Source organism: Rutilus rutilus, assembly GCF_951802725.1.
Source record: "Rutilus rutilus genome assembly, chromosome: 1".
NCBI lineage: Eukaryota > Metazoa > Chordata > Actinopteri > Cypriniformes > Leuciscidae > Rutilus > Rutilus rutilus.
Window position 1 is genome coordinate 26789853 of NC_140209.1, and position 13006 is coordinate 26802858.

The 13006-nt window shown below is 36.1% G+C and overlaps 1 protein-coding gene across 1 annotated transcript in view; it reads left to right on the forward strand.

Annotated features, from left to right (window-relative positions):
- The first annotated feature begins 4811 nt into the window (after positions 1 to 4811).
- The window catches only part of LOC311277500 (ectonucleotide pyrophosphatase/phosphodiesterase family member 7-like), an 11489-nt gene continuing 3294 nt past the window's right edge, over positions 4812 to 13006 (forward strand). The window contains exons 1-3 of the mRNA XM_084387832.1: positions 4812 to 5056; positions 6367 to 6512; positions 9539 to 10171. Of these exons, the coding sequence (XP_084243958.1) occupies positions 4972 to 5056; positions 6367 to 6512; positions 9539 to 10171 (864 nt within the window). The 5' untranslated portion in view covers positions 4812 to 4971. The remainder of the gene's footprint in view (positions 5057 to 6366; positions 6513 to 9538; positions 10172 to 13006) is intronic.

The following is a 13006-nucleotide window of genomic DNA, read 5'->3' on the forward strand; positions in this document are numbered from 1 at the left end:
GGGCCCAACTTAAATTTTAGTTACTGAAACTCAAAATATCTTTCAATCAATAGAGCCATGTAAAATACACACATACTGCAACATTACACTGATCCAATTATATTTGTTATACATGTCTTTTTTTTAGCAACAAAAGAAACAAAGCCATGGCCTAATAGGCTTCTAGTGTGTAGTTTCCTCACATACTGTATTTTTACAGCACTAGTACAGTAAAAAGCATTTACAGTACTCCACTATAATTACCAAATACAGTATATACCACATACTTTTACAATATTAAACTTATTTTACAGGGAATGCTGCTTTTATAATTACATAATTAAAATATTATACGGTAAGGTTTCATAAGAGTAGCCACACTAGGAAAAAGAAAACAACATTTTCTGGGTTTTAAAACATTTATTTTGGTTAAATGCAAAGATCAGTAAATTGCCTTCTGTGAACATGTTGGCTGAATTTAAAACATAAAATGCAATTTTAACACTTTAACAACAAACAGGTAACACTGAGCGCTTAATTAAATGGATAGTTCACCCAAAAATCTTAAATTAGCACATGATTTACTCACCCTCAAGTCATCCGAGGTCTATATGACATTCTTCTTTCAGACGAATACAATCAGAGTTATATTAAAAATGTCCTGGCTCTTCCAAGCTTTGGAAGTGATGTGCTGTTTCTGTTTTGAAGTCCATAAAAGTGCAAACGAAATCCCATTCAAAGTCTGCAAGTTTTCGCAGAAGTGAGGACACCTGTAGGCTTACAGTGTTCATTTTTTGCACAGCTTGGCCAGTTTTCTTTGAAGTTACTTGTCCTTTCTTTGTTTTTGATCCACGTTCAGGATTGATGCCAGGAAATCGTCTAAAAGGGAAAAAAACAACAACAATGAAATATTATGGACTGAGATTATATATTTTGACAGAGAGAAACAGCACAAGAAATGTGTAAATAAAAACCAGATATCGGTTTTAACGACTAATTTGTTTGGATAAAACTAAACAACATGAAAAAAAATGCAATGCTGGATGTTGTGATCAATAACTGATATTTCTTCTGCCCTGGTTAAAATACATCAACTCAATGTGTCTGTTTACAAGCGCACTGTCAACTAACTAATTTAACTTAATTGCAAGCCTCGCAATGTGAATTGCATACATGACTACATGGATAATGTTAAACATGACGTTTACCAGACTAAACTGCATGTTTGCACCCAAATATGAAAATTCTGTCATTATTACCCACCCTCAAGACTTTCGTTCATCTTCGGAACACAAATTAAGATATTTTGGATAAATCTGGGAGGTTTCTGTCCCTCCATTGACATCAATGTCATTGCGACTGTCAAAGCCCAGAAAGGTGGTAAAAACATCGGTAAATAGTACATATAACTACAGTGGTTCAACCTTAATATTATGAAGTAACGAGAATACTTTTTGTGTGCTAAATAACCCCAAAATAACGACATTGTTTAATAATCTCTTCTTTTCCATGTCATTCTCCAACACTGTTGACACAGTGTAAACAGTGCAGCACTTCTGGGTTCTACATCAGAATGAAGGCTCACTATTGGCTAGCTCCTGGGTCATCACACACGACCAGAGTTGGCCAATAATAAGCCTACGTTCTGACGTAGAACCCAGAAGCGCTGCACTGGCTTTTTTTCAAGGCTTGCAGCTTGAAATCTATAACAGGGTTTGCGTTCTCGAGCCACCAGGCCGGAACGCGTTAAAGGATAACTCTTGCCAAAATGCAACCTCTTTTTGTTAATCTACCTGAGGCAAACTTTCCTTTAAAAGCATAATTAGGATGGAAACGCCACTTAAGTTTGACCATATTTTCGTTTAAATTGAACTCCAGCATTGAGAACATTGTTTGTGTACACAGAGTTGTAATAACTTTATTCTAGAGCTGCTGTAAAGCCTAAACAATCTATGTTACTGTATTTTCCTATTATCACTGTAAAGCTGCTTTGAAACAAACTATATTGTTAAAAGCGCTATATAAATAAAGGTGAGCTGACACTGTTTACACTACGTCAACACGTAGGAGATTGACGTGGAAGAGTAGAGATTGTTGAATAATGTCGTTATTTTGTTTTTGTGCACATAAGGTATTCTCATCGCTTCATAATATTAAGGTTGCACCACTGTAGTTACATAGATTATTTAAACGATGTTTTGACTACCTTTCTGGGCCTTGAAAGTTGCAAAGACGTTGCTGTCTATGGCTGGTTCAGAAACCTCTCAGATTTCATCAAAAATATCTTAATTTGTGTTCCGAAGATTAACGAAGGTCTTACAGGTTTGGAACGACATAAGGGTGAGTAATTAACACAGAATTTTCACTAATCCTTCAACTGAAAACAACTTGCACTGACATATCTTAAAATATGTGACTGCCACTGTTTTGTCTCAAGATGCACACCAGTAATGCTTTTTTTTTTATTATTAGACATTTTTATAAAAGCTGCTTAAATACCCTAATTTTATTAAGGCCTAGACCTGGCTTAAGCTAAGCCCAGTATGGAAACCATGGCCATATTGTTTATACCAGTAGTCAGCTTAATAAATACTGTCAAGAAGACAAGTCACAATTCAGTCTAATATTTATATGAATGGCAAATATGCTAATGACTAACCTCTGAACAAACTCAAGGGTGCTGCCTCTTCCTGGTACTGCAAGCTGAACTCATAGGAGGAGGCAAACAGCACTGCCAGGCCAGTGATGAAGATGCTGTTATCCTTTCCACACACACCTTGACCTTCCAAACGTAATATCCAGCACTGGTCGCTTAGAGATTGACCTGTAATTGAAAAAAGAAAAAAATAATTAATAATTAAAATAACTATTGTGGGTTTCACTGAGGTTCGATGTAGTTGTCTATTCATAGTTCTATGAATTACATTTTTCACCTAAACATTAAAATTGATTAGGGTTAGAACGTTAAAACGCACTGGCATATTATTTTGCTTGTTTTAAGCATAAACTCACTTAATTTTGACTTATTCTTTCAGAAAACAAGACAATTTTTACTTGTTCTTCATGTAAGAATATTAGATATCTGGACTGGAAACAATTAAAAAACACTAGAAAAACATATTTTGCAGTGGGGTGAGTAAATGATGGCTTTTCATTTTAGGTTAAAACTACCCAATGTTTACATATCAAGAAATATAAAGTGTGGACTCTCTGGCAAATGTAGATTGCTGGACATCAGCGTTGCAAATTCCTGAAACAATTTTTACAAAGGACAGCACAGCCATGATCAACAGAACCAAAACATAAAACATATTACAGATTAATGAGATTTGTTGAATAATATCTACTTATCTGCTTTAAGGATAACACCGTCTAACTTCTCTTTGAATTGTGGGAGTAACGTTAGTTGTAGGACCATGGCATGGTAATCAGGAATAAAATATATTTGAAAATAGCATTAGGAACATGGATTTTCTTGTGCTAGCAAAACTCTGACAACGATTCAAAAGCACAGGATCACAGAACTGACAGCATTTTTTTTTTTTTTTACCACATATAACGTAACGTTAGTTAGATACTATAACTGTAGCAGTAACGTTACACTATACTTAAAAGCACTTACATTAGCACTGGACCGTCATCAGATTACAAACCCTGAAACGAAAAATATATATCAAAAGCACATCGTGCAAATTACATGGTAAATGTTGCCTATTATGTGAATTGTCGAAGTTAACGTTACTTGGTAAACATGTGGAACAGAGTGAATGCTTGCGAGGCCGCGGTAACGTTAGTAAACCGCGTTCGCAAAATCAAACCAAATACGTGGAAACAATGTAGAAATGCAAACGCAAAAAATATTGGCTTACCGTATCACTCAGTACAACAATTTTCCATCTTCTCAAACTCTAAATCCCACTTATCGTCACAGGCGCAGGTTAGATTATTCAGATGACAAATTCTTCCATCCGTCTTCATGTAGCAACGTTAATGTCGTCCATTTTCTGCTGCGAGCTGCGTCGCAGGCAACTGTTTGAAACACGAACCGAAGCTCACAAAAGCTTAAAAATTGCTCACAGATTCGCAGACGCTGTTTACCTTGATGACAGGAATGATTATTCTGTTCATTTGAATCCCGCTGACAAATCAAGTTTGCCTGTACTGTCTGCTCGCGTCGCGCCACATTTGAACTGAATTGAGCGCGAAAGAAATCAATCCCACAACGCAATACAGTATGATACTCGATACTGTATATTACGAATTTATCGGGTTGAAAACAGAAATGTGCTGTATATTTACAGCTGTTCCGTAAAAGATACATCATTCTGTATTACGAATTTAACACAACAATAACGCCCAGAAATCACGAACTTGCCCATGACTCCATCTGGAAGTAATTCGCGATTTCGTATTTTGTTTTTGACCCTCTGAACTTACCGTTGGACAGGCAAAACTTGGTGATTTTAAGTTGTTTGAGCTCAAACACGTAATTACAATAAGATAGGCCATTAAAAAGTACAGTTTACTCAGAATTCATAATTAATGTAAAAAATGACACATTTTTAAGTAATACAAACTCAGTTTGTTTGAGTAGTAACTACTGATTTGACTTAAACACTCAATTACAATAAGAAAGGACAAGAAAAAGTTCAGTTTAATCAGAATTAACAAGTAATGTCAATAAATTAGACACATTTAAGTAATATAAACTCAATCTCTTTAAGTTGAATCAAAATCTGGGTTTACAGTGTTGAGCCGGAGAACCGCACACAATCTGATTGTGTCTCAGAGACAGTGAGGCCGAACACCTGAACACAATCCGCTCTGATCATGCTGTGGACGCCGGTTCTCTGTCTGTGTTTGTGTGTTCAGTCTCTGGCGGTCCCCGTTCCAGCGCACCAGGCCACTGAGCACAGAAAACTGCTGCTGGTCTCCTTCGATGGCTTCAGGTGGGACTACGACAGGGACGTGGATACGCCGCACCTGGACGCCATGGCCAAGGATGGGGTCAAAGCCACATACGTGACCCCTGCGTTCCTCACTATCACCAGCCCGACACACTTCACCATCCTCACAGGTACAATACAACACATATGAAGCAACGCACACAGAAGAATCATGGCCATATTAGGGCTGTCAAAATTAACGCGTTAACGTTAATTAACGTTTTTTTTATCAACATTTGGCTGTGCTATATATGATCACACTAGCTTTAGCTACCATCACAAACCATTCAAGCACGATAAGATACAAAAAAATTAACTTAAATCTGTACTGGCGCTTGTCTGTGAATCTACTGTCTGTCTGACACACACACAACTAAAAGTGCGCACAGAAAGACAATGCTTGAACGGACAAAAACACAAAAGTATGTCGAGTATCCTTGTAAGCACAGTCTTAAATGAGATCCATAAAGTCCTAAATGACTGTAAAGAGTTGTGCGAAAATTGGATGTGTGTCATATTATGTGTGTCTTAAAGTGACAGCAGCCTAATGAACCTGCCGCTCTGTCATTAATGTTAAACATAATGTGTGTCCACATTACAATTTAGAGTGATCTGTTATCAGAGGTGGCTGTCTAAGTTATGCATTTCAGAAATGTACATACACAAATCACACAGTTAGCTAAATTTGTTTTGAATTTAAACAATGTAATAATTTAAGGCAGAAACAATGAGCTCATTGAAGTGAATACATTAATCCTCATTTAGTTTATAATTTACGCATTGAAGTCTGTGAAGTGTTTGATAACTTTATTCAATGTCTGTATATATCCTACATGTTAGATCAAATATTTAAAATAACTGTCTTATGTTGTTTCTACATTAATTTTGAGATTAACTGTGAAATTATTACAATATAAAAATATATATATATTAAAAACTTTAATGTTAGACGCAATTAATCACGATCAATTACAGGAAAATGTGCGATTAATTCGTTATTTTTTTTAATCAACAAAGCACTAAGTATATATACTGTATACTGTATATACTGTATATCTATATCTATCTATATATATATATATATATATATTAGTGCTGTCAGTTGATTAAAAAATATTATATACTGTATATATATATATATAACATTTAATTTAATTCATTATTAATTCTAATCATTAAATTAATTATTCAAAATTAATTATCATTATATACAATGTAGATAGCTTTAAATATATGCATTTAATATTTATGTCCATCCATCCAGATGAAATAAGGCAATAATGAATACTTATATCCATAAATATGTATACATTTAGTGTGTGTATATGAATATACACTTTTCAAAGATGTAAATACGAGTGACAATTGTTTTAAAGTAAATCCTACACTATCTTTTTGTAATGTCTATAAGTATGAGTAATGAGAAAGTATCTCCCCGCAGGGAAATATATAGAGAATCACGGTGTAATCCACAACATGTGGTTTAACACCAGCACCTGGGAAAAGAAGTCCTACTACAAGTCACAGTTTGTGAACGAGTGGTGGGACAGTGGAAGTCTGCCCATATGGATCACGGCTCAGAGACAGGTACTCTTACACCAGCAGGATCCGTCCCAAGTAGCCTTACTGTTTAGGGTTGAATGGTGTGCACTAAGGCCCTGTCCCAAATGGCACACTTCATATGCACTTTCGGTCTTGTGGACTTACAATGGCTGCCGCGTGCAGTCCGTTAAGTCCGTGAGACCCAAGGGGGTAATCTTTCAGTCGGAAACTGAAGCTTCCCCGGGCGCCGCCATTGATTAGCAGACCATCACCTGCTGTTAGCATCCCATTGACTCCCATTCATTTTGGCGTCACTTTGACAGCGAATAACTTTACATCTGAGGCGCTTAAAGACTCCATTTGTCCATTATTTATTTCTAAAGAAACACGACAATGTATAAAAGGCTCCATTACCTTGTATCTTACGTTATGGCCCCGTAGAAGCCGTTTTTGTACAAATAGGCTAACGATTGCATCATAACCCCACGACTCTCTGTCACACAGTAGAGAAATTACCTTATGGACAGGAGGAGAAGCTCGCGGGCAATCGGGGGGACGTGGAGGCAAAATGACAAAATAATTAATCAGAATACTTAGCAAAAGTTTCTCCTGCTCCTAGCTCATGGACAGCTCCTACTCACACTCTCCGTCTCTGCAAGATTCGGAAGGGAATGATTCAGATTTCTCTTGGCACAGCTACTAGAAGACAGACGGGTTGCTCACGTCACATCTACGTTGTCAAGCTCAGTTTGAGTCTGCGCAGTACGCTCAGCCATCAGGAAGTGAGAGCTTCTAATTGACTTCACTTTTCTCGGTTGAAGTCTATGGATTCGCTGTGTTCATTTCTTTTACTGTCTATGGTGAGACCGTAGGGTGTCCCATTTGTCATTTTAGGCCTCAGAAGGGTGCTCGGGAGCGCCCCCTCTGCGGTCGATATGCACCCTCGATACGCACTTTTGCCGAGCCTGCACTGATGCGGGCTCCACAGCAGACTTCTTCCCAACAGTCAAAGCGGCATTACGTCACGAAAGTGCGGACTCAGAGGAAGACCGCGAGTGCTTAGGGTGCCATTTGGGACAGGGCCTAAGTAGTATGCACAATTCCATTCTGAACATAGCCTTTGTCTTAACAGTCTGTCATATTATTTACTATATGACTGTAATTTAAATACGATAATAATATATTATAACATAATATAATATAATATAATATACCAGTAATAATTTTTAAAGGGGTGGTTGATTATGATTTCGCTTTTTAAACTTTAGTTAGTGTGTAATGTTGCTGTTTCAGTTACAACGCCCAAATTTCAAAGCAAAGGAAGATATTTTCTTTTAAAGAAATTCCTTTTTAAGGACTACACCAAACGGCTGGTAGGGACTACACAAGCTTCCTCCCGGGTTAATGACATCAAGAACCCTAGAATTTACATAAACTCTGCCCCCGGAACACGATTTATAGATTATCAAGACAGAATATGTTAATCAATGACTAGAAGATAACTACTCATCAGCAACATAAATTCTTCAACTAACCATTCAGAAATGTCCTGTTGCATTCTACATGTTGTCACTTCTTCTTGAGTTTCTCCATCATTGTCTGACTTCGGTTTGAACATAAAAGGCTAAAAGTTTTTGAAATTTTCAGTGTATGTTTGTGTGAGGTAAAAGGACACAAGCCGTTGAAGCTCCGCCCTCTGTGCCGGGAGCAGCAGCTCATTTGCATTTAAAGGAACAGACACAAAACGGCGCGTTTTTGCTCACCCTCAAAAAGTGACAATTTTAACATGCTATATAAAAATATCTGTGGGGTATTTTGAGATAAAACTTCACATACACACATCAGAGACTTATCTTTTCTTGTGAAAAGGGCATTATTATAACACCCTTTAAATGTGTAGGCTTAACATAATGTTAAATGTAATCAAATGCAACTGTAAATACTTCTTGACTTTAGAATGAAATAAACTGATTTAAAATGGATTCTGAATAAATATTGTCCTGTTTTTCTGGGATTGGTTAGAGAGGACCATTTCAAATTAATTTGCTCTCCTGCAAGACACGTATTTCCCACAAGCAGACCGTCTGCTAATGATCTGCAACACTTCACTTTGAATCATCCTGAATACCTCATTTAATTTCCTCCAGTAAACTCTACATATAAAACCAGACACACAGGAGATTCAACCAAATTAATCGCAGAAAATGAGTCAAAACAATTATTTCCAGCTCAGAAACTCTAAATCTCATGTAATGAAAAAAGTCGGTAAAAATACAGACTGTTAAGATTGTAGGGTCAAACCCTTAGAAAGGGTGATGCATGAACAACCAGCAGCAATTTAAAGAACATTTCTATAATCATTTACTACCTCTCATGTTGCACTAAACCAATGACTTTCTTTTTTTTCTGTGGAACAAAAAATGGTGTTTTAAAGCATCTCAGATCTTCTCTTGTCCATGCAATGCATGCATATTGTGACCACGGTCTGTCGAGCTCCAAACAATGACCATTAATGTAGCATAAAGAAATATATGTGACTTGTCAAGTTGCAAATGTGAATGCATGAATGAGGTTTTTGGAGCTTCTGCTTTTACTGTATGAAAAAAAATATTTTTTTGTTCAGGAGACTTACAGAATAAAAAAAGAAAAAAAGACATATGAGACTGAGTAAATAAAGCTAGATTTATAATTTTCTGCTTTGCTCTCAAGGCGTGTTCCCACCAAACGCGAATTTAATTATTTGCGCGAGTAGATTACATACAGAGTTAATGCAAAGACGCGGATAGACGCGAATTGGGCGACGCGTTTGCCGCGAACGCTCGATATTCGCCTCAATCGCGTCGACCGTGCAAGTTGAAAAATTTCAACTAGAGAGGAAAATTCGCACGACGCTTAGAAATTTTGTTGTTGTTGATGATGTGCGTGAAGACACTCCTTTTCGCGCGATGTTTTTATTCGCTCGAGTGATGCGAAAAACTTCGCGTTTGGTGTGAACACACCATAAGAATTGCATTAGTAAAAGAAGCATTTGCTGATTAAATATTATTGATTTTCCCACCAAAAAAAAAAAGGGTCTGAAGGCCGGTTCCCTCCACTTTCCTGGAACAGCATCCACTTATCAGGGAGAAAGTGCTTTTGTGAGAGAAGTGGAGCCTGAAAACTACAATTACAGCAATGAAACGGCCTGGCGAGAGAACATCGATAAAGTGATGGAGTCCTGGTTCAGAGGGCAGGACCTGGACTTTGTGTCCATGTACTTCGGTGAGCCTGACGCCACGGGACACAGGTACGGGCCGGACTCTCCCGAGCGCAGGGCGATGGTCCAACAGGTGGACCGGACCGTGGGATACCTGAGGAGCTCAGCTGAAAGAAACGGCCTGAGCGAGAGCCTAAACATCATCATCACGGCCGATCACGGCATGAGCACCGTCTACAGGAACGGCCTGGTGGATGAGATCGTCCTCTCCAAGATCCCCGGCTTCTCTTTCGGAGATCTGTCCTTCCATATTGTGGACTTTGGACCGGCGGGACTGCTGCTTCCCAAAGAAGGGAGACTCGATAAAGTGTACAACGCACTGAAAGGCGCTCATCCGCATCTCCACGTCTATAAGAAAGAGGAGCTTCCCGCTCGCCTGCATTACTCCCAGAACGAGCGCATATTACCCATCATCCTCTGGGCTGATCCAGGATACGTCATCAATGGGGTGAGCATTTCAGTTTAAAAAAAAGACATTGATGTGAAACCTTAATGCATTTTTATCATTTAATAAGCACATTTGGGTTCACCTCAAAATTAAAAGAGAGAAAAAGAAGACGTTATATATAGTACTTTACAGTTGAATTACATTAAATATAAGATTAGTAGATCTATTTTCCCCCTGTATATAATAAGAGAACTTACTGTTAACCAATTAACTGATTTTTACTGTAGCATTTTTTACAGTAAAAATTATGGTAGAAATCTTGTTAATTGGTTAATATTAAGTTCCCTTAATATGCAAAAAGTAGATAAAGCATTTTTTTATCTATCAGTTATGATTTTTGCATTGTGACATTATATTCATGATTTTTAAGCACATTTTCCTACCAGTTTCTTCAAACTTAAAAAGTAAAGGCGCTGGCAACATCAAGGTCATTCATTGGTTTGAAATGATCACTTTGGATTAAAGCATTGGCCAAATGTATAAATGTATGTAATTCTCATTATTTTGATGATATATATATATATATATATATATATATATATATATATATATATATATATACAGTATATATATATAGCATTATATAGCATTATATTAATTAAAAATGAGGGTTAAATGTACTAAATCACTTTACAGATAATGTACAAAAAAACCTAAATTAATTATAAATAAATAAATTTGTATTACAGTAATGAGAACTTGGGGGGTAAATGTGCTAAATCACCATGAAAACAATGTATAAAAATACACAATTATAAGAAAGAAAGAAAGAAAGAAAGAAAGAAAGAAAGAAAGAAAGAAAGAAAGAAAGAAAGAAAGAAAGAAAGAAAGAAAGAAAGAAAGAAAGAAAGAAATTTGGGAGTAAATGTGCTAAATCACAGTGAAAACGATGTACAAAAATACACAATAATAAATAAATAAATAAACAAACACTTCTTTAAGTACAGTAATGAAAATTTTGGGGTAAATGTGCTAAAAAATGTTAATGGTCCTTGATATTAATGGTTAGAGATCTTCTGACACATATGCAGTATTGCATTCAAATTGACCAAATGATTTAGATTCATCAGTGAATGTTCAGATCAAAGTAGTTGTACATGATCAACAGTCACAGATTATCTGTGTTTTATGGGTTTTCTCTGATATCTGAGCGGCTCACACTGAGAAATCTCATCAGCTCTGTCAGGGCATGAACAAACTGTCCTCGTGTTTACTTTATTGACATATTAATATATGATATTTGAGTGCATATATCTGCGGGAATCTCACCAAACCTGGTAACACTTTCAATACGGTTCATTAGTTAGCATTAGTTAACTACATTAGTTAACATGAACTAAGAATGAGCAATGCTTCCTCAGCATTTATTAATCTTAGTTAATATTAATTTCAACATTTATTAAAATCAAAGGTCGTATTTGTTAACATTAGATAATGCACCGTGAACTAACATGAACAAACAATGAACAGCTGTATTTTTATTAACTAACATTAATAAATATTAATAAATACTGTAACAAATGTATTTCTCATGGTTAGTTCATGTTAGTTAATAAAATATATATATTTTTTTGTTGTTTTAATTTTTTTTTAAGTAATGAAATGTTTGTTTCTATGGTTTTAGTTGTAGTTAACTAATAGATTGATGAATAATGTAAATCTAATTACAGGCAACGAACATAATCAATGGCTAATTCTACATTGCCCCTCCTCTCCTTTTAATTTGCATTGTAATTAATCTATTAATCAATACTGTGCTCCCATGACAACCTAAGAGGTTGAGCTCTTTGAGCTCCTGTTGACCTTTGACCCACAGAGGTCAGAGGACAGGTTTACAAGTGTGGCGCACTAACAACTGCACACTGGTGCAAAGCACGAGCAAATCAAACCAAGCCTGACAGCTGCTCCACCTTGGCATCCTAAACTATTCAATAACCATAACATGATCCAAGAGCCAAACAAAACACTTACCTCAGCTGAATATCTTTTCTGAACCCACATGACACATGCTGCCATGACAACCAGAAGACAAATCAGCTGCTCTCTGGCGCCCTCTGCTGTTTGAACGATGTCGAGACGAGCATGTGCATGTAGAGCATCACCTATTGAGTGAAATAAGAAAATTCAAACATTAAACTCACACGAAGAAAAGGCCTCCTTTGTTTAAACTACCATACTACTAAATCTGCACAATGTGCAAATATGTATGAAATAAATATGTATCTTTGACATTTGCCAACATTTTCAGTATAATCGCGTTAGATAATATTTCCCATTACTTTACTTTCCCTTTCCAATGAGATGAACAAACCAGATGATTTAAAAACATATTTTAACATATTGTTCTGTTCTCATTATTTGATTGGACTATCTAAGGTTTAAGCGTCTTTTCATAGAATTTGACTAAACATGCTAATATTTATTTCCAAGACAATAACTGAATTAAACATGCAATAAGATGAGGTCATGTGACAAATATTCATATTTTATTATTCCCTTTTGAATACTGGCTCTAAGACCAGTTGTTAAACATGGCACATTTTGCTGTGTTAATATGAAGGGATTTTCCATATAGATTTTTCACAGGTGTTTTACCTTTAGCTTGGATTACGCATTGCACTGTATTTTATTTATTAATTATTTTGCTTTAAACTGGCAGAAAATGACCATACATTTTCTATTTTTCTACAGATTTTTTCTTTCAGTAGGCAGAATGCATATAAAAAACATTATGGAGTAAGAATTAAAATAGTCATTAAAATAGTATTTCATTCCAAACATAAGATGATCGCTATAAATGTTGATATTTTGGTGCTCTAAAGTGCTGATAGTTTC